This window comes from Aythya ferina (genome assembly GCF_964211825.1).
Source record: "Aythya ferina genome assembly, chromosome: 35".
NCBI lineage: Eukaryota > Metazoa > Chordata > Aves > Anseriformes > Anatidae > Aythya > Aythya ferina.
Window position 1 is genome coordinate 837,701 of NC_140332.1, and position 25,536 is coordinate 863,236.

General features: G+C 44.6%; 2 protein-coding genes across 6 annotated transcripts in view; one reads left to right on the top strand and one right to left on the bottom strand.

Moving 5' to 3' along the window:
- Positions 1–669: 669 nt before the first annotated feature.
- Positions 670–10,098, bottom strand: NTAQ1 (N-terminal glutamine amidase 1). 2 transcript variants are annotated; one of them, XM_084502010.1, is made up of 6 exons: positions 9,813–10,093; positions 9,526–9,625; positions 8,716–8,766; positions 7,358–7,506; positions 6,888–7,012; positions 670–971 (listed from the first exon to the last, which is right to left on the bottom strand). In XM_084502010.1, exons 1-6 carry the CDS (start codon positions 9,887–9,889, stop codon positions 838–840), a joined length of 636 nt encoding a protein of 211 aa, XP_084358136.1. In that variant the 5' UTR covers positions 9,890–10,093; the 3' UTR covers positions 670–837. The 2 variants fall into 2 exon arrangements, with proteins under 2 accessions (XP_084358136.1, XP_084358137.1); XM_084502011.1 differs by lacking the exon at positions 8,716–8,766 and having other exon boundaries at positions 9,813–10,098.
- A 146-nt stretch (positions 10,099–10,244) lies between these two features.
- Positions 10,245–25,536, top strand: part of LOC311425943 (ATPase family AAA domain-containing protein 2-like) — a 43,326-nt gene continuing 28,034 nt past the window's right edge. Inside the window, exons 1-12 of one of the 4 annotated variants that reach the window (XM_084502007.1) lie at positions 10,246–10,399; positions 11,066–11,873; positions 13,384–13,456; positions 15,603–15,713; positions 16,153–16,258; positions 17,073–17,195; positions 17,424–17,526; positions 17,747–17,862; positions 18,825–18,999; positions 19,366–19,454; positions 19,787–19,946; positions 20,074–20,870. In XM_084502007.1, coding sequence (XP_084358133.1) covers positions 11,775–11,873; positions 13,384–13,456; positions 15,603–15,713; positions 16,153–16,258; positions 17,073–17,195; positions 17,424–17,526; positions 17,747–17,862; positions 18,825–18,999; positions 19,366–19,454; positions 19,787–19,946; positions 20,074–20,130 — 1,212 coding nt within the window. In that variant the 5' untranslated portion in view covers positions 10,246–10,399; positions 11,066–11,774 and the 3' untranslated portion in view covers positions 20,131–20,870. Of the gene's footprint in view, positions 10,400–11,065; positions 11,874–13,383; positions 13,457–15,602; positions 15,714–16,152; positions 16,259–17,072; positions 17,196–17,423; positions 17,527–17,746; positions 17,863–18,824; positions 19,000–19,365; positions 19,455–19,786; positions 19,947–20,073; positions 20,871–25,536 lie in introns of those variants that run through there. The other 3 variants (XM_084502008.1, XM_084502006.1, XM_084502009.1) reach the window with 3 other exon arrangements.

Below are 25,536 nucleotides of genomic sequence, written 5' to 3' on the forward strand. Positions count from 1 at the left end.
CAGGGCCTTGCCCTAACATTTTCAGTAGCAAATGTTGTAGTGTTGGGTTACTGGAGAATTTCCAGTGACCACCAGCACAGAGAAGCCAGGAGAGAGTGGGACTGTGAGGAACTTTTTTCTGTTTGTTCAATGCCTAATTCAAGGGTGACCGAGTCCAAAAAGCCACCACACGGGGACTCTCAGCACATAAATACTGTAATAGGAATGGACTACAGAAAGTCAGGACTTCTCTGTGGGAAAGGACAAGCTAAAGAGTGATTAAAGAGAAAAAGGAACATTTCTTCATGCTGATTTTTAACTTCTACATTCTGAATAATGGTTGTCTCTGTTCTCCTTAACAGCCTTGATCCTGAAATTAGACCAAACGTAGCGAATTCTCCTATCTGAGCCTCACTAAAGGGAGCATGCCATGGATTTCAGCCACCAGGAACCAGCTCAGGATGGTAGCTCAGTAGTTTAATCAAGGGGCAAACTCGTGTCTGGAGGGATGACAACCTGATGTTCTACAGCTCAACGGCTCTGTTGAGCGACACCCAGGTGCTGGGTTTACGAGGCGAGGTTTTGGTAGTGGGGGGAGCTGCAAGGATGGCCTCTGTTTACAACAGAGCAACACGTTTACAGTGGAATGTCAACCTCTGATCTGATTTATTAAAAAAAAGAAGTTCACTCTTTTGTAATAAAAATAAAAGACTTTATTCAGTTCAGTGTACCCTGGGTACTCTATTTGCCCAAATGCTTATTCCATATAAAGAAATGTAAACCATTCATAAATACAATGTAAGAGCAGCAAAACAAATCAAACCACCTGCAACCTGCAGCAGAAAGAGCTTCTTTACTTCACTGTGCTTTCACGGAGCAGCTGAGATGAGTCTGTCTGCCAAACTGGCGCACAAAGTCCGGTAAGGGCAGCACTGAGCCCCAGCCCACTTTGGGATTCATACTGATGAAATCATCCAAGTTCATCTTGGAGTCTAAAACAAGAGCAGAGAAGTGAAATGTCAGAGTTCCCGATTCAGCTTCTGTAGCACATACAGCTACCATGAAAATCCCAAGAAAAAACGTTTCAAAGTATAACTCAGAGCAGCTCACAGCACGCTTGCTGAGCAGCAGTCCATCAGCTCTGCAGACCGTACAGAGCCACCAGAACCTCTATTTCCAGCGCCTGCAGTGTGGCATAAGTCCTGAAGCTGCCCTCTGCCCATGGCTGTAATCCCGTTACCTGATCAGCAAGTCTCATTAGTCCTAAGGAGCAGTGAGCATGAGAAAAGATTTTATTTTTCCCTGCAACAGCAATGCGGAAGAGTTGAGGAGCATCAGAGAACCGGAGTGCAGCCAACAACCGGAACGTAGAGCTGCAGAGCAGCAGGTGCCTCAGTCCCTGCCCTCACACACACCCAGCTGCTCAAGGCAGCTTCTTTAGCGACAACGGACGGGTCACAGCAGCAGCCCGAGCAAGGAGCTGCCTGCTGCCTTTCAGAAGCCTCTTGGCACACCCAGAGCTTGTTACTCCCCAGGCTGCTTACCTTCGTGCTTTCTTTCCTTCCAGCCCCAAACTTTTGTCTTTGCTGCACGCTGGCCCAGCCCCGCAAGGCAGGAAGAAAGCTCTGACACAGCCCAGCCTGGAGCCTAGAGGGAGGCTCAGGCTAAGAGGGCACAAACGCTTTTTATTTTTTGACTCCTGACTTCTCCCTGCAGGAGAGGCAGAAACCATTCTGCCTTGGTTGTGGATCCCAGACTGCTCAGCGGAACGTGCTGCTCTGTGGTTTGGGGTTGAGGCACCTCCTGTGTCTTTTTTCTACAGCAAGCTGTCTTTTTTTGCTGGTGCAAGCTGCTGACTCAGCACCACACTGATCAGACATTTTTGACTTCAGCTCTGACAACCACCACCCCTGGGTTTGTTGTTGTTATGTTCTCACTGACAACCTGTGCAAATAATCCTTTTTAATAGACATTAAAGGAAAATGAAGAGATTGAGTTTACAAAACAGAGTGGGGGAGCCCATGGGGTTAGTGCTACAGCTTTTCTGCTCTATTTATTTAACATGGGTGATTCCTGTGCACATTTAAGGATTAAGAAGCAAACCAGAGTGGGCTCTAACGAATGGATTAGAAATGGAATTTGCTCCAGCTGCAAAAAGCCTGTGTAATTAGGCTCACCATTACAGATAGTGTAAGCGAGGAAGGGAAGACAACGTTTGGGAATCCCATACCCAGCAGTCCCAGCCAACACGCAGCCCCTGCAGCCCTCTTGTTTGCACCATATCTACACCGCAGCACAGCTTTGGGATTTTCTGAGCCCCAGCTCTCAGCACCTGCAAGGTCTGGCCCCTAACTTGACCTTTTCCTTGTCAGCCCCTTTGGTACTGAACATTAAAAACTCTCTCAACCACAGTCCCACTGCTGCCACAAGTGCCAGCACAAGGTCACTTTCTACTCGACTACGTGGGGATTTAAAATAGCACAAGCCCAGCAATTTGCTGTTCAAACTCCAGAACAACCAGCAGAGGATAACAGTTCCAGCATGCAGGTAGCCTGGTAAGCTTGTTTTCCAATCCCCAGCTTGTCTTTTCCTCTCAGATGCTTTTATTTTACAATTAATGTGATTACTCATGTAGTTTAAGATCTGAAAGATAAACAAGTCCCTGCTTTATGTGCACTGAGCATAGCAGAAGAATAATTTAATTAAAATGTTCTGCGAATGGTGAAGAAGCCCAAGGGGGATTGTTCCAGCAGTCACAACCAAAGCAGCTGCTGTTAGCAACTTGGGAGCTGCTGTCACACTGTCTGTAGGAAGGGAAACAGTCTCTGACATTTGGGAGGGTGGTGGCAGGGCATAACACAGTGCATCAGGAGTTTAATGAGAGCAAAACCTGTTGTAACAGGCAAGCAAGAAGAAGAAACAAGCTTCACCGTCCCGTGAAGAGCAGATGGTCTAAAGACCAGTCAGTAGGTGGCACTAAAGCAGTATGAGAGCCACGTAACTGCCTGTAGGAAAACACAAGTGCTCTCCCATCTCCTTCGGTTCAGGAGACAGAAGTCCCCCCTTTGTCATCCTTGTTATTCACGTGCCACATCTGAAGGCTGTGCACTTATGTGAGACCTTACAGCTTTAGGCAATAGCTCCACAAAAACACAGACCACCACAAAAGCCTTTTTCTGAAGCAGATAAAAAGTGGCAAAAAATAATAATAAAAAATCTGCTGTTTATTTTTAAGATTTACAACACGCTCACAGTCCTCCTCTGATGCTGTAGGTGTTACACTAGTCTGCATTTGGGCACCCACAGAGCTAAGGCTTCCTCTTTGCCCAAACTCACTTTGTTTACAGTCCGTGAGACCTACCTGGTACATTCCGAGATCCTTGCACGTATTCATTTCTTTTTTGATCAAGTCTGACACTTTTGCCCTGAGCAGGGACAAAACAAAAATGCCATCTGACAGTGCACAGCCTAACAGCCACGATACCTGTGGCATCAGCCAACAGGAGTTTTTGGAGTAATTCCAACCTCCAAAGGGGGTGTTGCTGTTACAATATGTGGATGATCTTTTATTGTTAGGACAGGAGAAAACAGCTGTGAAGGAAGGCACTAACAAGCTATTTGAATTTCTGGGAAAACAGGGCTTGAAAGGATTGGAAAATAAATTAAAATTTGTAGAAAAAGAGAAGTCAAATATTTAGGGCATCTAGTGGCTGAGGGGGAATGAAGAATAAATCCAGAGAGGATTCAATGAGGAAACGGGAGGTGATCAGGCATCGGGTAATAGGGAATAAAAGGTTATGGTTTGTTTACTGAAATGCGCTCCTGATTGACAGGCCGCATGCCATTGCACTTGCAGATAAAATAACTTCACAGAAGATCCTGTCTGAAGAAAATTATTTGAGATGTTTCTCACAACAGTTTTATTTTCAAATGGGAATCAGGTTATAGCGCGCATGAGCTGCTTAGATCTGTATCAGTCCTTCTTTCCTTCCGCTAGGATCCTGCCATTACCTTGTGGAGAAGGTACAGAAGGGAACTGCAGCCACCTGCCTGCCCTGTCTCGCAGCTGCCTGTTACAGAAACACATCACACACGGCACCCACACAGTTCCTCAGCTGCCCTACCTGCATTCTTCAGAAATAAACCCCCAGAATTCATGGCTTCTAGGGATTTCAGTAGTAATAAAAAGAACAAAAAGCCTTTACACATCCATTCTACCTGTGTGCTGCCAAACACCTGGGGAGAAGTGAAAATCAAAGTGAGGCTTTTCAGCATTAGGAGCTGGTGCTACCAGTTGTATCGAAGCAGTAAGACCTGAGCAACTGCAGGGTGCAAGCTGGATTTTACACAGGCTTGCAGCAAGGAGGGCTGATCTCATCGGGACTTAAACCATGCAGAATCAAACCTCATTCATTTGTAGGAGGAAGACTTAAAAGAAAACCCCAGGCTGGGCTAGCCAGCTCCAGAATGGTGAATCCCCACCTCAAAACAGATCTTGTTTAGTTTTATTTAAAAAAGCAGGATGAGCACCCACAGCAGAGGAACAGAGGCCAGAGCACTGCCAACACAAGACTTATTCCAACACAAGAATTATTCCTTTTGAGTTAGTATTAGGAAAAAAAAAAATGCTTCACTGGTTCCTGATAGTTTATTGGTTGAATTCCAACAGGAATTTCACAGTCCTTTAACACTTCCTGGTAAACTTCATAACAAGGCATCACTGGTCCCAGTGTCTTGTCCCAGCACCACAGTGGGTATTTACATTACCCTATTTGGCCTACATTTTACTTAAATGCTACAGAATTTCCTTGCTCAAAGTGCTCTATTTGGGCTCAGCATCTGCTCTGTCCTGAAGAGGCAATATTTCAGTATCAAGAACAAAACCTCCCACCTTTTTAAGTTTACTAAAAGCTTTAAAACCCCACTGGATAAGAGAAGCAGGGTGTGTTGAGTGTAACTAACATCCTTTAAGACGCAGCAGCACCAGAGCGCTGATTTTCTTTAAATACCCTAAGTTCACAAACTCATTTCTTTTTAACAGCACAATGCTCATATACATTAAAAAAAAAAAAATGTATTTATGCTATTTTTTCAGTCTTCAAGCATTTGTTTAGCATCAAAGACAGAGCAAATAGATGTAATATAAGTCCTTGTAACTGATAAGCTTTTGTAGTCATCTTCTCAAAAGCTTATGACTCTGGCTTCTCTAAATGACAGCAATATAACCTCAAGGAGTAATGTAATGCTCTGATCTCACAAATAAATTGGCACTAAAGCCATATACGTGATCAGTTCCACCAGCTGTTAAATTACAGTCACCTCTAACACCAGCAGCGAGCAATTTAATCTTCCACAAACACAAATTAGCATGGAAAAGAGAGTACTCTAAGTGAGGAGGAAGCAGTTATCCATAAAGGCATTTGGCGTGGATGAACATCAATGTCCCAGGCTCTTTTATGCTAACCAAAGGTCAGCCACCCAGCTTCCTATCAAGTTTGAAATCAGGTGCTTTATGCCTGATAAGACTGTGCATACATTGAAGCACACACCATTACGAGGTGTCTCAGGTGAGGAAAGGAAAAACAAAACCAAAGCCTGAGAAACTTGCACTGAGCGAAAGGCAGTGTGAACGAGATGTCCTAGACCTGACAGAGTCTCCTCCTGTTCTGACCCCAATCCCAGAGCTACCCAGTCAGCGATCCTCCACCTTGGGTGGGCGCAGGGTAAGCAGTCACCGTCCCCTGCAACACCCAGGTGACTGCCCAGACAAGAGCACATCACCAGAGGTGCACTCAGAGCCTTCCAGGTGGCTGGCAACACGACAAGAAGCGAAGCACTCGAGTGGGAACAAAGGAAACTCTGGTTGCATACTGGAATTGTATTTAATTCATGCCTGGGATCAAATATTGGAACACTGTGCCCAGAGGGGTGGTGCAATGTCCGTCCCTGGAGTTGTTCCAGGCTAGACCAGACAGAGTCTTAAAGCCCCTCAGTCTAATTGCACCGGCTTTGAGCAGGATCTGGACTGGATGACTTGGGGATGCTCCTCCCAGCCTGGCAAGGTACAAGCTAAGGAATGAAGTACGGGAGCAATCAAAGTCTCTGCATCTTTAGCTACCTACCAACATCCCAAGGATGACCTGGAGGCTGGCTGAGACAGGTGTTTCATAGCCTGGAATTTCTAAAAATGCTTCACAAGGCTGTACCTGTGCTCCCACCCCCACTCATAACTCATTTATACCCAAGTGAAACGCCAAACTTTCTTAGAAAGCAACACGAACACTGTGAATTAACTTGCCTGCAGCTTCAAACCACAATAAACTTGGCTCTAGACACAAGACATGTTCCTTTGACCACACCTTCTCTAACAGAAATATATGGTAGCATTGTATTATTAAAAAAGCAGCAAAACCAAACGTGCACAGCATCAACAAACTCCACCAAAACAAAACTTCACCACACTTCTCTCCATCTGGGAAGAAAAGGAGAGAACAAACACACGGCAAACATTAGCCAGCTTGGCAAACACGTGGTTCGAGTAAGCTGAAATGCCGTGTGATAAAAAAAGTGGGGTAATCACTGTGTTAAAAATTCCCTTTCCAACCCTAGGCAGGTTGCTTGGCCTCTGTTTCACCTCCCCATTGCAACATTTCATACCTCTTATTCTCTGCACAGTTTCTGAAGACCAGCAGTTCGTGTTTGATAACAGCAGTGGCAGCTGCCAGCAAGCACGCTACACTTTACATGTTCGGAAAAGGCAAGCACTGCAGAGCCCCATTTTGTCCCCACACACTGCGCTGGCTGGATACGTTTCCAAAGCACATGTCCAAAAGCACATTTATTTTTTGCACCCACCTGACTGAATCATTCAACTCTGTTAAAAGGAAAAAGGAGTCCTGCCAGCTCACCTGCTGTTTCAATGCAGGGGTACGAGGGAGGAGGTTTCTGCCATTTCCCATCTGCATCTTTCATGTGAGATCTGTCCGAAGCAAACGTCTCCAGGTACAGATCTGCTCGTATCATCCGGATTTTCCTAAACAACAATGCAAAATTGTATCAAGAGATATATGTACATAACGCTGCATTAGCCACTCTGGAGAAGAGCCCTTTCTTCCTCCCAGGGAGCCTTAGCTTAGTTAAATACTCCACTCAGAAACACTGGGCTAAGCTGCTGGGCTGTTAAGAATAAACATCAGCAAGGAAAGGCTTTTGATGATTAAACAACAACAATTAAAGAGCTTTAGAAAAATAATGCAGTGCATTTAGTTTCTTGGAGTATAACAGAAGACTTCTATCAGTATATATCCACAGAGACAACATCAACTTGAACTTCATGAAATAAAATTCATGCTCTTCATCTTTTTTTTTTTGTCCTCACCTGTGAAATTCAGGATGAAGGCTGTCATCCAGCCTAAAGGCCTCTGTGCTGTACATGTCAAAAGGACAGGGGAATGGCAGCACTGTGTCAAGATCATAAATGAAGTTCTGCTCCCCACTGGAAACATGAAGTAGGATAACGTGGTAGTCCTGGGAAGAATGGTAATTGTCAGGAGTTAAACAGTTGTTAACCAGAAACCGGCACAGGGAGTAGAAAAAAAGCCTCCTGGAAGCTGAGGCTACAGCTTCTCTTCTTTAGAGACTGCTTTCTGATGCTTGGGTATCAGGCCTGTGATGTTCCAGCACCAGGAGAGAGGTTTCCTAATGCCTGCCTCAGCCCTTGTGCCTTTTGGTAAGCCTTGCTATTCTCCCCATTACTTGTAGCCTTCTTTGATATCAGCCTGGGCAGCTAACCTGAAGAGTACACTAGTCCTCATACCACATCTTTGATTCCTTAACATGTAGGAAACATGGGTATGGCAGGGGGTTGGAGAAACTCCAGTTACTATTTTCAGTGTTAGTTACTTACATTCATTGCAGTTTTCCAAAAAGTAAATTGAAGATAGTTGTTGTTAACTCCTATTCCTTCTCAGATCATCCCGATAACACTTGGACCTCTTTTTAAACCAAGCCTTTTTTACAATATAAACACACTGATAATTATCCAGAAAGTGATTCTGTAATGACAGAATTTCAGAAATTCACAGATTTTTTTTTTTAAAACAGAATTTCTGAAATAAATTGCCACGCAAAATTGATTTTTTCCCTCCCGTACAGTATAACCATAACTACACATCTTTAAAAGGAATTCTGTAGTGGCAACTACTGAACTACATTAAATTAAACGACACGCCAAAAACTCTGGAAGAGCTTTCATACATGCTGGCACCTGAAGACATGTATTGCTCACGTTTTTCCATCCCATGTCAGACCTATATGGATATTTTCACCTATCAGCTTGTTACAAGACATCTATTTAACATCCTACAAAGCTGGCGGGCCCCAACAAAACCAGACAGTAATTTTCACAGAACTGTTGTGCACTCTTACCAATGCTAACTAAGCTTTGTCACCTGGCGGTTTTATGGGCCATCTCACTGCTATTTTCCTGTGAACAATAAAAGGAGGGCTGCATTTAGGCTGCTGTAGAAGAAGAATAAATACTAATACAGAACTACAGGACGGCTGAGGTCAGAAGGGACCTCTGGCACAGTGAGAGTGTTTCCTGATGCTCAGGGGGGACATAAACCTAAATTCATTCCAGCAGAGGTATCTAACACTGCCCACATCTGATCCTGCAGACCTCAGCTGCAGAGGCATGCACTTAAATACTGACAAAGAAAGAACAGAGGGCCTTACCCAGACAACAGGCTCATCTCCATGCCCTGACTTCTGTTTCCAGAGCGGGATCTGAAAGTTAAGCAATTTGGCATAAACCACTCCTGACTTTCAGAGATTAGTTTCGGGTTGAGAAAGTTCTTTGCTAAACTCTGCATTTCATCAGCTTGTATCAGTACTGCTGTCAGAAAGCTTGCTCCAGTTTTTATCTTTCAGAAACATTAAACTGGACGCTATTCTGGACCATATAATGTAATATTCCCCCTAACTTGATGGATGACAGGGAAAAATCATCCCACAGCCCTTAGGGGCACCGTGATTCCTTCTTCCCACAATCCAAGCGTGTCAGGTAAGGACATTCATAGAAACATTCAGGTTGGAAGAGACCTTTAAGATCAGCTAGCCCAACCTTTAACCTTTAACTAAGATTAATCTGTTGTTTTACGGCAACTTCTTTTAAGCTTGGAAAGAATGCCATGAACCTTTTGTTCCCCTGAGGGTATCCTTATCCTTGGGGCTTCTAGAGGAGAGAGCAGGGCTCTCTTCTGGTGCAGCAGTTCGAGCTGTTTCCTTTTACTGTTTCTCAGGTTCTGGTGTTGCCTTCATGTCTTGAGCAAATACTGCGTGGGGTCTGGAAGCCAGAAACAAATGAAATTCTTCACGCTCCCAGGTGGCGCTGCCTGCACGCCTCTGAGCTGCTGCAGGGGGGCCTGGGGCCAAGTCTGACCTACCCCAGGCTGTAGTTAAAAGGCCTGGGGTAGTTAAAGGGCCTCCCACCTCCCCCCGCCTGTGGTTTACCACCCCCACGGAGCGCACAACTCACCCACTCACCATCCTCCTCTCGTTGGAGATGAAAACCGCGTAGAACTCCTCCACAGGGCGTTCCCCCCGACTCCTGATGTAGTCGCACAGCTTCCACACGTTTTCCTCACTGCAAAACACACCCGTCGACGGCACCGTTTTCTTTTCAATCCCCTTTTCACCTTCACTTCCAGCAACCCAAACCGGGCCGGGAAGGTTTCCCTGCGGGGTTTTTAGCTCCGCTTTCAACTCCCCCCCTCAGCGCGCCGCCAGCTTCCAGTCAGGCGCCGACCGCCATTTTGAGGCGCCTCCCTTACCAGTAGCAGCCGGTGTAAGCGCAGGCGGCTCGGGGAGGCACCGCCGGCCGGTACCGGTCCTCATCCAGCTCCGCCATGCTCCGGGGGGAGATTTCTCGTGCTGGAGAACGGGGCCGGGCTCCTGAGGGAGCCGCCTGAGGGCGGGCGTGGAGCCCGTGAGGAGGCGGCGCTCGCCTGAAGGGGCGGCACGCGCTGCTTCCCGCCCGCCAAAAGGCTCAAACGGTTCTGCCACCTCCGCGTGTAACCCTCCGCCGGGAAAGATTTAAAAAATACTTCCAAAAAATAAAAAAATAAAAAGAGCGGGCGAGGGCCGGCTCTCAGTGAGGGCGGGGAGAGGGAGCCGCGGCGAGGAGGGAAGAAAGGGGAGGAAGAAAGGGGGGAGGAGGGAGATGGAGGGCTCCGTGTGAGGCGGAGGGATCCGCTGCGGGCCGTGGAGCCTCCTCAGTGGGGGCCGCGCCGCCATGGGGGTGCTGAGGCGCAGCGCCGGCAGCCGCCCGCAGTCCCTGGCTGCCATGGACTCGAGCTCCGAGTTCCTCTCGCTGCAGCCCGGCGGCAGGAGGACGAGCAGGCAGAGAGCAGCCCCGGCCGTGAGTTCCCGCGGGGTTCCCTCCGAGCGAGCCCGGGCGGGGAGCTTGGGGGGGTTTCGTTCACCAGCTCTCCCCCCCCCCCCCTCAGGCGGTCCCGCGGGCAGGTGCACGCGGGGGGCGTGCTGAGGGGGCTCGGAGAGCAAGGCTAAAAATCAGGGTTAATTAGTGCTGAAGTAAAAAAAAAAAAAAAACCGTTAGTTAGGGGGTGTAACGTGGTTACGACTTCCCTTAAGGGGTTGATGGTGTTAGGGAAAACCCTAATTTGCTCTTAGGGACGATTTGTGTGTCTGGTATTTCATCCACACCATTTCCAGCTCCGTCTTGCTGCTCCCATCCCCGCTCAGCATCACCTGAAGGAATTGGCTGCTGTACACACAGCTAGCTAGAGCACAAGCTCTGCTCTTCCCAAAGGCAGAGCAGAACCACCTCCAACCCCCTCACAGCTCTCAGGGCGAGCCCTGCCTCCGAGCGATGCTTTCAGCTCTCCGTGCCGCCGAGCTCAGCGTTCTCGGCTGTTTGGGTTCAGGCTGGGGTTTTGTTTTGTTTTTTCTCTTCCCCCTTCTCATTTCAAGTCTACTGAACTAAGCAGGAAGCAGCCCTTGGGGTGTCGTCTCTTTGCAAGCAGGCGCTGGAGGCTGCTTCAATATCTCCACTTTGCTGTTGCAGTGTGCACGAGAAGCGGTTGTCAAAGCCTGCAAGGACTTGAGCTGCCCGTGGCACGTGAGGGAAGGCTGTGCAGTTAGGCAGGGCAAACAGCCGGCCCGCCTTCGTTGTGGGACCAGGAATGAGGAAGTTAAATGTAAAGTTTTCACTGAAGCGAAAGCAGAATCCTTCTCATGAAACAGGTTGTAAGGTGTGTTTGGTTTGGTTTCTTTCTTTGTGTTTTTTCACCTGTTTCTGAAGCCAAAATTGTTTTCTGCTTCAGAATTTGCTTTCCTTTCATTTCATCATTTTATACAACACGAAACTTAGATTCCCATGTAGAGAAGAACAAACAGCCTTTCCTCAGTTAACAAAAAATGACTTAATGCTACTGTGCAGAGCAACTTAAGAAGGATTAAAAGTTGACATAATTTTTTTATAACATCTTACTAGGATGTCAGAATTCTTATTTTCCTCCTGCATTTAAATATATATATATTTTAAATGTGCTCAGTAAGAGGGGAAAATAAACCTGAAAACAGCGTGTTTGCAAATCCTCAAAAGCTTGTTCTTAAATCTCTATCAAAAATAAAGATTTGACCTAATTTTTTGGTAATGCCTAAAATCTTGGCTAAGTGTCAATGACTTTTGCTTTGTGCATACTACATTAAAATCTCTTGTTGATTGTGTGTGCTGTTTTATTTTTTTCATACGTGCCTAACTTTGCTCTTACATGTCAACTTTGTATCTTAGTACTGCGGAAGTTGTGCTACAAAAAATGGATGAAATGGAGCAGATGCGTAGATGCCAAAGATGTTGGGAAGATGTTGAGGTACAAATGACAGAGCAAATACTCCATCAGTTTGCCATTTTTGTAGAGTATTTCCCGTAGGGAAATTACAAACTTAGTTGTAATTTTAATTGAACTGAAATAACTTCCTTTCAAAGAATAGTGTGGTCTAAACTACCATTTGGTCTTGCTCTCTGGTTATATCTTCATGTCTTACTGATACGGTTGTGCTCTAGATATCTTTTCAGAGCGGAGGAAGCATCTTCTGCAGAAGATGTGGGATAATGGGGAGATGCTGAAATGCATGTCTTCCACTCCAGTTTCTGAATTGCCTTCTGCTTTTTGAATGGACACTGTTTACAAACAGCTGTTTCGGACTTGGGTTTTTACTCCAAATGTTACTAAAAGCTCTGCCTGGGGGACTGAATATGCAAAAAGGCTGGTGCTTTCCATCAGCTTGGCAGTTTAAGCTGTTTAGCTTTTTATCCTTAACTCCTAGATCCTATTTCTCGTCATGCTCAGGAACGCACTTACTTGGAAAGCTTAACAAAAGGCAGTGCATAGCTTCCTGTGTTGGTCACTCGCTCGAATTTTGATTGAACGTTTTTTTTCCTGAGAGCTCACAAAGAATCTCCAGTATCATGTGGCTTTAATCATCTGTTACAGGCAAATGGAGCTGTTTTCTTTAATTGACCTAACTTGCATTTTAGAATTCTTCCTTGGTTGCAAACTGCTCCCAGAGTTTTCAGGAACTTGAAGCCTTTCAAATTTCCAGCTGAATGAACTGATGGCTACTTTATGTATATTTGTTCGTGTGCTGGCCTTGCCTGAGAGCTTAAATAAACCCCTGTCTCTAGAGGAACCCCTGTTAAAGTTGTATGCAGCAATCATACTTCCTCTGTCTTAGTTTTGCTCTATTAAATTATTTTATTAAATTACTGTTCTTTTGAATGATAGGCACATCATTTTAAAACTTCCCGATAACCTACTTTCATAGCTTTTTGTTTAGCTCTGAATTCCCTTTTTTTTCTCTCAAATCACAGAATGGTTGAGGTTAGAAGGGGCCTCTGGAGGTCACCTGGTCCAACGCTCCCCTGCTCAGGCAGGGACACCTAGAGCTGGTTGCCCAGGGCTGTGAAATGAATCCAGAATTGTCCACAGTACTTTTTATTAGCATCTCTCACATGCCTGTATGATTTCTTTTGGTATGTCTGCTAGGAAGGTAGTTCTTTTTCCTTGGTTCTGTCATGCTGTAGGTTATTAACCTCTGATTAACATATGCACTCCGTTTTGTATCTGGGCAAGTATTTAACCACTGCATGTACTGAGCCCTGGTTTAGAGCAGAAATTCTTGTTACTGATTGTGGGTGCACGCAATCATATTCCCATTCTCTCCTCCTGTGCAATAATTTATTTTTTGTGTGTATGTGGGGTGCCTCGATAATGTTACTGTGTAAGCATCAACAGACAGACGTGTCTGTCAGTGTATGTATGCGTATGCACATCTTTTTCTGCACGTTTGTGACCGATCTTTCTTGCTGCTTGGAATTAGGAGAACCTTGATATCTTGACCTGTGTGAAGTCGGACTTTGAAAGAACTGGATCTGGTAGTCCAGATGAGATTGGTGAGTTCTGGTTTTAAGTTTTCTTTACTCTGTTCTAACCAAAAGCCTTGTCTTAAACAATTGAAACAAGCTAATCTACTGGGTATTTGTCTTCTGTAAAAATTCTGTATTGCTATTGACTTCACAAGCCTTAGTATGAGCTCTAGGGCTGTACTGTAGTGAGCTCAGAACAGGTGAAAAAAAAATACAGTGCTTTTCCAAACTGCTTACAAGATAAAAGGCAACAGATGGTTGTAGACAGCATTAGAAATGGACAGCATTACTCAGCATGCGAAACGGTGATACCGCTACAGCAGGAGCGTGACAGTTTTCATGGTTTTGAGCAGCACAGCAAGAATTTTCAGGAAGCAAGATAGATAGGCTGCCAGATGTGTATGAAAAGCTCCTCCCAAGTGTGAAGCTCAGCAGGAGGGAAGATAGCGTTGTGCATTTCTGTGTTTAGGAGGCAGTCACTGTAAGCTGCTGTCAGGGCCTGTAATTAGGAGCTGTCATCTGGGTACTCAGTGACTTGTGGAATGAGGTTAAGCCACAAAAGGCCATATTAACTTGGAAGCGATGGGAAAACTTACAGTTTTTAAGAAGAATGTTAGTTGTGATTAAGGCAGTAAATTAGAAAGCTCCTATGAGGATGATCTAAACAGATCAGAACAGGGCAAGACTGTACTTAAGGACCGAAAAGGGTGTTGCAGTAGATGAGCTGACGAGTTAGATTATGTGATAGAGCTCACCTGCACACCTGCAAAGGAGCTCAGAGAGACAGTGAGAGGAGGCTGAGCCCCAGAAAATACTTTGCTCCTCCCTTCAGAGGCCCAGAGGAGCAGAGAGATGCACAGTGGCAGGTGGGAACCCGAGGGAAGTTCTTCAGAGGAAGAATGGCTGGGCCATGGACTAGTAAGGGAGAAGCAGAGTTGACTCCTTTGGAGGTTTAGTTAGGAAAACATTAGCTCAAAGTCTTAATAAGAGTAGCTTGAATACAAGGTGGGGGCCAGTCTAGAGGGAGAAGCTTGGTTAAATTGTGTGGGTTTCAGGGAGCTGTGCAGTAGAGACTTGTAGAGAGGAATTTTAAATAGCACGTTGAATGGGAAATGAGGCCGGGGCAATTAATTGATGATCAAAATGCAAACTACAATTTTAAATCAGGAAAGAGCTAGAATATACTTTTATAATGAAAAATACGCCAGAAAAGAGTGAGGAAAGTGTCAGTGTTGTTATAAAGGAAGTTATTGGAACAAAGGAAAGGGTTAAAGGAGCAGTAAAGCAGAAAAATTCATGCTTTTGTGATAGAAGTGTTGGAACACCAAGGACTGGAGATGGTAGTGATCACAAACTCATTTACTGATCGCTCAGTTTTCTGTGTGCTGTCTGTATACCCAAAGGCACCTACCTTGCATTCAGAAAGCAATGCAACCTTTGGGGTTTAAAAAATAAAAACCAAAGAGGGCAGTGCTTTCCAAGAAAAAAAGATAGGTCCTTTTGGCAAACAGGTAGGTGAACGGAGTATGTACGTTCCTTCCTCGGTGTCCTGCTGTTGTTAACGTGAGAGGATATTCACCAGAACCCAGTAGATAATTGCACTCTGGTTCTTGCGTTTTTTACCATCTTTCATGAAACAACTTCAGGTTACTTGACAGAAGCTAATGACCTAAGCTTATGTGCATTTGGCATTGTTTTCTCATTGGTGAGCTTCAAGCCTGTGTCTGGCCCATTATTGCTCACAGAATTTGTGGCAGAGCTAGACTTGGACTTAGATTACTATGCTTAGCCTTAGCACTCCAGATTATTAAAACCCTTTCCATTAAATACTGTCTCAAACTAAGAAGTGACTTTCTGAAATAGCTGTTTTCAGAAGATCTGCATCTTAGCTAAGCAATATGACAGAATTTTGCCTGTTGTTAAACACTGAGGCTGACGACAAGTCCATCAGCAGTTTCAGAGAGCACAGAACAATGTCCAGATGCATGCTCATCTGCTAGGATTTGTGATTTCTGAAACGTGACTTGCATAAATTCATCTTAAGGTTCTGCAGGATCCACCGTGTCATTAAAATAATGCTAATAATAAAACTTACAGGCATCTGTGTAATGCATTTTGGATTTCATATAATTTGCAAAAGTACTTAACTATTCGGTGTCATTTTGTGGTACAGTACAAACATCAAGAGGAAGTGAGAACAAAGAAAATGGTGGTGAAGATGTCCCAAGGCGTTACAACCTTCGACAGAGGAAACCTGTTGACCGCTACCAAGCTCCTATGGAAAGTAGGTTGAACGCACAGTTTCTCTTAAAACCTTATTTCTTGCACATAAGTGAGATAAAATTTTTGAATGCAAATACATGTGTTTGCGCACACAGTTCTGTTTCAGTTCTGTACCTTCATTCTGCACATGAACTTCCCTGTTTTTATCAGACACGTGTGTCCTGTGCACATTGTATTTCTTTGCTGTTTGGTGTACTTAGTGCTATGTATCCTTGCTATAACAGTAATTAATCACACTTAATAGTCTTGCTCTTGTGATTTTCAGTTCACCTTTAAACAGGGCGTAGTTTTCCACTTGTACCATGCACTGATGAAAAGCAAAAACAGTTAAAAATTCTTCTGGAATTAGGGATGAGTGAAACATGTGGCATTTTTTTATCTTTTGATATCCTCCTCTCTTAAATGTGTCTTTATCATTATTCTAAATTCTTTCCTTTCAGTAAGACAAAGAGATCGAGAGAGGACTAACTCGGGCCAGCCGCGTTCTGTCAGACAGAAAGAGTCACTTGAAAATGCTGGGTCACAAAAATATAGAAGACGTGCCAGGTTGGTGTATGGCTAGTGATAGCTCTTACTTATCTGTAGAGCTGTCAGTCTCCTTACTGCATAATGCTTCAAAGGGTTTTCAGTTTAGTGGTAATTACAGAGTAAGTTTATGATCGGTACTTTGGTAGTCTGAGGATAGAGAGGAAAGAACTATTTGGAGGGGAGGAGGTGGATACTTTTAAGTTGGTTTCTTCTTTAAATCCAATATTTGTGGGTCGCTGATAAGATGATTATGGAGGTAGTGTCTGAGTTTCTGTAACTGAAATTCTTTGGTTCTGGAACTGAAGCCGGAATCTCCCCTTAAAAATCTTAGTCAGACTATTTAATCTTGAAGGATACAAAGGATTTTCTTAAAACCGAAAATAATTTTATTCGATTTAGAGGGAGAGGCTTTATGGAAGTTTTGTTAGATTTTAAAAAAAAAAAAAAAAAAGAAGTTATCACTCAAATACTGACTCTAGTTTCTGTTTGGAACCAACTAATGTTTCTATATGAAGTTAACCTTAAACAATATAAGATCTAAATGAAATCATAAATTGCCTTAGTAATGATAAAGGCTTTTTGGATTCTGTAAGCAGTTAGTGCGTAGAGAATGCTGTTGATTGCCAGATATTTTGTTGAGCATTCTTGAAAGCAGACAGTTGTCACGAGGAAAATCATGTCATGACCTTTGAAATCAGATTCCTAAGGAGTACAATGGACTGGAAAATAGATCTCAGAGGCAATTTGGAGATAGAATTCCCTTAATTTTTGGTGTTACTTAGTATCTGCTCTATTTTCTTTTTAACTTTCTGGTTTATATGCTTACCTGCAGACGGAGACGTGCAGACGACATCAGTGATTCTACACCCTCTTGCTCATCTCCCTTGCTTAGCACGTGTGATACGGAGGAGGGTGGTGAGAGCAGTGAGGACAGCGAGAGCACATCTCCAAGAAGGTTGCTGTCATTAGAGAATAGGGGAGGGATGAATCTCCTTCAAATGAATATTTACCCATGTTTAAGTTTATCTAAATGTAACTGTGTAAGTTTATGTCAATTAATTAGGTCTTCTATATATTAATTAATGTCTTCTACATTTGCTTGGCATTATTATGAAAAACAAAAATCTTCGAGCTGCATCTTAAAGAAAAAGAAGCCCTATAACTTCTCCTTAATTCAAATCAGAACTTTTCGAGTGAAACGTCAGAAACAGGACCTAAAGAGAGTTCAGAGGGATCAAAAGAAAGTTGGAGGAAGTCAGGGAGATGCAATGCAAATAGATAGTGCGGTAAGTCTTAAACTAATCATCGTGTCAGCGAGTGTTTCCAGTGATTATGAAAGATCTCAGTGTGCCATCTACAACTACCTTTGTTGATGGTTTTCTCTAAAGCAACTTCAAAAATTGCCCAGAATGTTTCCGTTGTGCTGAGATAATTTCTGATGAAACCTTGATCTAGGTTGCTGCTTTCTTTAACATACGAACTCTGTTGTGTTGAATTTCTCTTTAGATTGGATTTGAGAACGTGGGTGGTCTTTCCGAACACATCGCAGCTTTGAAAGAGATGGTGATTTTTCCCCTCCTGTATCCAGAAGTTTTTCAGCGGTTCAATATTCAGCCCCCAAGGTAACTCATTAAAGTGATAAATCGTAAGTCAGCTGTTTTCAGGAGAAAGTTCAATTAAGGTATCAATATGCTTCCATGCTTCAACATTTTTGGCAGTGGTGAACATTTGTTTTAGTAGTAGCAAAAAGTGGTTTCTTAAAAATGGATAGAATCCAGAATATTTGTAGGTTAAAAATATAAGCAAAGTCTTAAAATTTTAAGTTTTACCATCTGGTGTCTTTAAAAAGTTGGGTTAGTTGGGTTGGAGTGGTTTTGTTCTCAGTTTTATGTACAAGTCAGCTTGATTAGTCTGTAAGCAAGAAGGGATTATCTAGTGGAAGTCAATTGTAATATGTTGCCTGGAAGCCCAGTTGTTTTTCCTGCCTACTTTTGCTTTCTTTTTTTTTTTTTTTTTTTTTTTCTTTTCCTCTGAGTGCTAAGGCATCGCTTTTCCTTCCAGCTTTAGGCTTCCTCACTTGCCATCAGCAATAGATGGTCTGAGAGACCAAATCCAGTAACTTAATGCTTTTGAAAGGAGCATTAAATGCTTTAGTATCAGATTCTGCATATTGTGAAAGCAAGAATATGCAGTTTATTGCTGCAGAATGAACTGGTGATTCACCATTCAGCCCATTCTCAGATTCTGTGCTGAAGTTTGCCCATTTGGCTCTGGTTTGCTGTAATCACCCTGTTTGTCAGCAGTTTCGGAAGTGTCCTTCTGGGACAGTATGCTTTCTTTTGAAGGTTTTATACGTTTGAGTTACCCCCTTATTCATTTCTTTGGGTGAAAAAAATGAATTTTCTTGTGAAACGTAAAAACGCAGAACTTCTATCTGTTCTGCCTCTACCCACACTTCAGCTATTACTGCTGTCTTGTACATGACATGTTTTGGTTAGGAAAGACGAGTTTGTTCTAGAGACGATGGTTGTAGGAGGTACTCATCATGATGTTTTTTTTCCTATCTGGATCTTTTTTATTGCAGAGGTTGTCTATTTTATGGCCCCCCAGGAACAGGGAAAACACTAGTTGCTCGTGCACTTGCCAGTGAATATAGTCGAAGTGACAGGAAAATATCATTTTTTCTGAGAAATGCTTCGGACTGCATGAGAAAATACGTGGGGGAATCAGAACGCCAACTTCGTGTGTTATTTGAACAGGTAAGGTTGAAATGCACAGTGTATTCTGTCAGAGTTGAAACCGTTATTTTCTGTGGTCAACGTTTTTAAGTAGCACTTGCTCTTTTTTTGTATATTTTTAGTTTTTTTTTTCCCACTGAAATGGAAATGCCAGTGTTTCTGCTGTGAATGTCAGCTGTAAGAACTACTAGAACGATTTGCTTCCTGTCACCCGGATACAGTGGGTTGACACAGACTGCTGTCTTCTGTTCAGATACTCCAGTAGCTCTATCAGTAGAGGTCCCAGAGGCTAAAGTGAAAAATCTAGTTTAGATGACATTCCAACCATGATGTTTTTGTGCATTTTTCCTTTAAATAATGCTGTTTTACTCTGTGTTTTCCTGCTAGGCCTATCAGATGCGACCTTCAATTATTTTCTTTGACGAGATAGATGGTCTCGCTCCTGTGCGCTCCAGTAAACAAGACCACATTCATAGGTATTACAGTTTTGCAGCTACATAAAATCTGCTTGATCTTTGGGGAATGAAAAAAAAAAAAAGATGATGACCTGTTTAATTTACTGTGAACACGTTAATTTATCCTGAAAACTTGTAACTCAATGCCAAAACAGGTGATTCTAAACAATAGTTGAAACCAGTTTACTAAGCCTGATATCAGCATGTGGTCTGCATTAACTTACCTATTTTTTATGTCTTAAAATGAGTCTTGTCCTTAAAGCTTGTCCTTTTTGACTACTCATGGAAGAAAGTCATGTGGAATGTAACAAAATTTACTGAACCAGTAAGTAAAACTTATATTTTTCTATTAGTTCCATTGTTTCAACTCTTCTGACCCTTATGGACGGCATAGTTAACAGAGGGGAGATTGTGGTAATCGGAGCTACCAACAGACTGGATTCTATAGATCCTGCTTTACGAAGACCAGGACGCTTTGACAGAGAGTTCCTCTTCAACTTGCCAAATAAAGAGGTGAGAACTTAAATTCAACGTTAGTGCTACCATGTGTAGTGGGTTTACGTGGCAAGGTTTTGGTAGCAGGGGGCCATAGAGGTGGTTTCTGTGAGAAAGATCTAGAAACTGCCCCATGTTTGGGAAGGGCCCCATTGTTTTCCAGATCCGAGCAAATAAGCGATGTTGTTTTGCGCCTCTGTGAGAGCATATTTAAGACAGGGAAAAAACGCTGCGCCACACAGCAGCCGGGAGAGTGAAGGGAGTGAGGAACGGCCTTGCACCAAGGTCAGTGTAGAAGGAGGGGGAGAGGTGCTCCAGGCGCCGGAGCAGAAGTCCCCTGCGGCCTGTGGTGAGGACCATGGTGAAGCAGGATGTCCCCCTGCAGCCCATGGAGTACCACGGTGGAGCAGGGTTCCACGCTGCAGCGCGTGGAGGAGACCACGGTGGAGCAGGTGGCCCTGTACCGACGGAGGCTGCGGCCTGTGGAAGACCCCTGCCGGAGCAGATTCCGGGCCGGACCTGTAGCCCGTGGAGAGGAGCCCACGCAGGAGCAGGTGACCTGGCAGGAGCTGCTGCCCGTGGGGGACCCAGGTTGGAGCAGTTTGCTCCTGAGGGATGGACCCCGTGGTACAGACCCATATCTGGAGCAGTTCTGGAAGAGCTGCTGCCTGTGAGAAGCCCACGCCGGATCAGTTCATCAAGGACTGCATCCCGTGGGTGGGACCCCACAGCACAAGGGACGAGAGTGACTGAGAAGGAGCGGCAGAGAAGAAGTGCTGTAGACTGATCATAATCCCCATTCCCCCATTCCCCTGCGCCGCTTGGAGGGAGGAGGTGGAAGAGGGTGGATGGGGGGGGAAGGTGCTTTTGTTTTTTTTTTTCCTTTGTTTTCTCACTTCTCTAGCTTGTTAGTTGTAGGCAATAAATCTTACTATCTCCTTATGCCGAGTCTGTTTTGCCCGTTACAATAATTATTGTGTGATTTTCTCGTCCTTATCTCAATCCTTGAGCACTTTTCACATATTTTCTCCCCATTCCTCTTTGAGGAGGGGGAGTGAGAGAGCGGCTGTGGTGGAGCTCGGCTGCCCACTCCAGCGGAACCACGACATATGGCAACTCAACACCATAGTAACCATGGCAACACAAACCCATGGTTGCCGTGGGAACACAACACCATGGTAGCCATGGCGACATAACCCCATAGTTGCCATGGTAACAAATCCACATGCTTACCATGGCAACACAACCCCAAGGTTGCCATGGAAACACAACCCCATGGTTGCCATGGAAACACAACCCCATGGTTGCCATGGAAACACAACTCATGGTTGCCATGGATACAAAAACGCAATGGTTGCCATGGAAACACAACCCAATAGTTACCATGGCAACAGAACACTATGGTTGCCATGGCAACACAACTCCATGCTTGCCATTTCAACACAACCCCATGGTTGCCAAGGAAACACAACCCCATGTTTGCCATGGCAACACAACCCCATGTTTGCCATGATAACAAAACCACATGTTTGCCATGGAAACACAACCCCATGGTTACCATAGCAACACAAAATTATGGTTGCCATGGAAACAAAACCCCATGGTAGCCATGAGAAAACAACCGTATGGTTGCCATGGCAACCCAAACAAATTGTTACCATGGCAACACAACCCCATGGTTACCATGGCAACACAACCCCATGGTTGCCATGGCAACAAAACTCCATGGTTGCCACGGAAACACAACAAAATTATTGTCATGGCAACACCACCCCATGGTTGCCATTGCAACACAACACTATGGTTGCCATGGGAACACAACCCCATGGTTACCATAGCAACACAACACCCACTGTGGTTCCCATGGTAATACAACCCCATGGTTGCCATGGTAACCGATTCCCACTGTTTTCATAGCAACACAACACCATGGTTGCAATAGAAACACAACGCCATGGTTACCAAGGCAAAACAACCCCATGGTTGCCATGGAAACACAACCCCATGGTTGCCATGGAAACACAACCCCATGGTTGGCATGGTAACACAAGCACATGCTGCTATGGCAACTCAACATACATAGTAATCATGGCAAAACAAACCCATGGTTGCCATGGGAACACATCCCCATGGTTTCCATGGCGTCATAACCTCATAGTTGCCATGGTAACAAATCCACATGCTTACCATGGCAACACAACCCCATGGTTACCATGGCAACACAACCCCATGTTTGACATGGAAACAACAACAACATGGTTACAATGGCAACACAACCCCAAGGTTGCCATGGCAACACAACCCTATGGTAACCTTGGGAACACAACCCCATGGTTGCCATGATAACAAAACCCCATGGTAACCATGGAAACACAACTCATGGTTACCATGGATACAAAAACGCAATGGTGCCATGGAAACACGACCCAATAGTTACCATTGCAACAGAACACCATGGTTGCCATGGCAACACAACCCCATGGTTGCCATGGAAACAAAACCCGATGTTTGCCATGGCAACACACACTATGGTTGCCATGGAAACACAACACAATGGTTTTCATGGTAACACAACCCCACGGTTGCCCTGGAAACACAACCCCATTGTTGCCATGGCAAAACAATCACATGGTTGCCTTGCAACCCAAAGAAATTGATACCATGACAAAACAACACCATGGTTACCATGGCAACACAACACCGTGGTTTTCATGGAAACCCTACCACATTCATGCCATGGCAACACAACCCCATGCTTGCCATGGCAACACAACCCCATGTTTGCCATGATAACAAAACCACATGGTTTCCATGGAAACACAACCCCTATTGTTTCCATAGCAACACAACTTTATGGCTGCCATGGAAACACAACTCCTATTGCTACCATAGCAACACAACTTTATGGCTGCCATGGAAACACAACACCATGGTTACCATAGCAACACAACATTATGGTTGCCATGGAAACACAACCCCATGGTTACCATGGCAACACAACACCCACCATGGTTCCCATGGTAATACAACCCCATGTTTGCCATGGTAACCGATTTCCAATGTTTTCATAGCAACACAACCCCATGGTTGCCATAGAAACACAACGCCATGGTTACCATGGCAACACAACCCCATGTTTGCCATGGCAACACAACATTATTGTTGGCATGGAAACACAACCCCATGATTGCCATGGCAACACAATCCCATGGTTGCCATGGAAACACAACCCAATAGTTACCATGGCAACACAACCCAATAGTTACCATGGCAACACAACCCCTTGGTTGCCATGCAAACAAAACCCCATGGTTGCCATGGCAACACAACACCATGGTAGGAATAGGAACACAACCTCATGGTTGCCATGGCAACCCAACTCAGTGGTTGCCATGGCAACAAACACTATGGTGTCCATGGAAACACAACCCCATGGTTGCTATGGTAACACAACGCTACGGTTGCAATGGAAACACAACCCCATGTTACTATGTTAACACAAACCCATGGTTGCCATGGAAACACAACCCCATGGTTACCATGGCAACACAACACTATGGTTCCCATTGTAACACAACACCATGGTTGCTATGGTAACGGATTCCCACTGTTTTCATAGCAACACAACCCCATGGTTGCTGTGGCAACACAACCCCATGGTTGCCATAGAAACACAATGCAATGGTTACCATGGCAACACAACCCCATGGTTACCATGGAAAAACAACCCCATGGTTGCTATGGAAACAAAACCCCATGGTTGCCATGGAAACACAACCCCATGGTTGCCATGGCAACACAAATATATGCTGCTATGGTAACTCAACAACATAGTAACCATGGCAACACAAACCCATGGTTGCCATTGGAACACAACCCCATGGTTGGCATGGCGACATAACCCCATAGTTGCCATGGTAACAAATCCACATGGTTACCATGGCAACACAACCCCATGGTTAACATGGCAACACAACCCCATGTTTGACATGGAAACAACAACCACATGGTTACCATGGAAACACAACCCTAAGGTTTCCATGGCAACACAACCCTAAGGTAACCATGGGAACACAACCCCATGGTTGCCATGATAACAAAACCCCATGGTAACCATGGAAACACAACCCCATGGTTACCATGGATACAAAAACGCAATGGTTGCCATGGAAACACAACACAAGAGTGACCATGGCAACACAACCCCATGGTTGCCATGGAAACAGAACAAAATGATTGCCATGGAAACACAACTCCATGGTTGCCATGGCAACACAAAACTATGGTTGCCATGGAAACACAGCCCCATGGTTGCCATGGCAACACAACACTATAGTTGCCATGGGAAAACAACCCCATGGTTACCATGGTAACCGATTCCCACTGTTATCATAGTAACACAACCCCATGTTTGCTGTGGCAACACAACCCCATGGTTGCCATGGAAACACAACGCCATGGATACCATGGAAACACAACCCCATGGTTAACATGCAAACACAACCCCATGGTTTCCATGGAAAAACAACCCCATGGTTGCAATGGTAACACAACCACATGGTTACCATGGAAACACAACCCGATGGTTGCCATGATAACAAAACCCCATGGTATCCATGGAAACACAACCCCATTGTTACCATGGATACAAAAGCAATGGTTGCCATGGAAACACAACCCAATAGTTACCATGGCAACACAACCCCATGGTTACCATGGATACAAAAGCAATGGTTGCCATGGAAACACAACCCAATAGTTACCATGGCAACACAACCCCATGGTTACCATGGCAAGGCAAATGCATGGTTTCCATGGCAACACAATCCCATGGTTTCCATGGAAACAAAACCCCATGGTTGCCATGGCAACACAACCCCATTGTAGCAATAGGAACAAAACCTCATGGTTGCATGGAAAACCAACACAATGGTTGCCATGGCAACACAACTACGTGGTTACCATTGTAAGACAATGCCATGGTTGCCATGGCAACCAAAAAACAAAGGTTATCATGGAAACAAAAAGCCATGGTTTCCATGGAAACACAACCCCATGGTTGCCATGGCAACAGAACTGCGTGGTTACATTGGCAATACAAGCCCAAGGTTGACATGGTAACCCATCCCTATTGTGTCCATGGCAATACAACCCCATAGTTACCATGGCAACAAAATGCCATGGTTGCCAAGGCAACAAAACTCCATGGTTGCCATGGAAATACAAGCCCATGGTTACCATAGCAACACAACATAATGGTTGCCATGGAAACACAACCCCATGGTTGCTATGGCAAAACAACCACATGGTTGCCATGGCAACCCAAACAAATTGATACCATGGCAACACAACACCATGGTTAGCATGGCAACACAACCCCATGGTTGCCATGGAAAAACAACCCCATGGTTGCCATGGAAACACAACCCCATGACGCTATGGCAACTCAACAATATAGTTACCATGGCAACACATACCCATGGTTGCCATGGCAACACAACCCCATGGTTGCCATGGCAACAAATCCACATGCTTACCATGGCAACACAAACCCATTGTTACCATGGCAACACAACCCCATGGTTACCATGGCTACACAACCCCATGG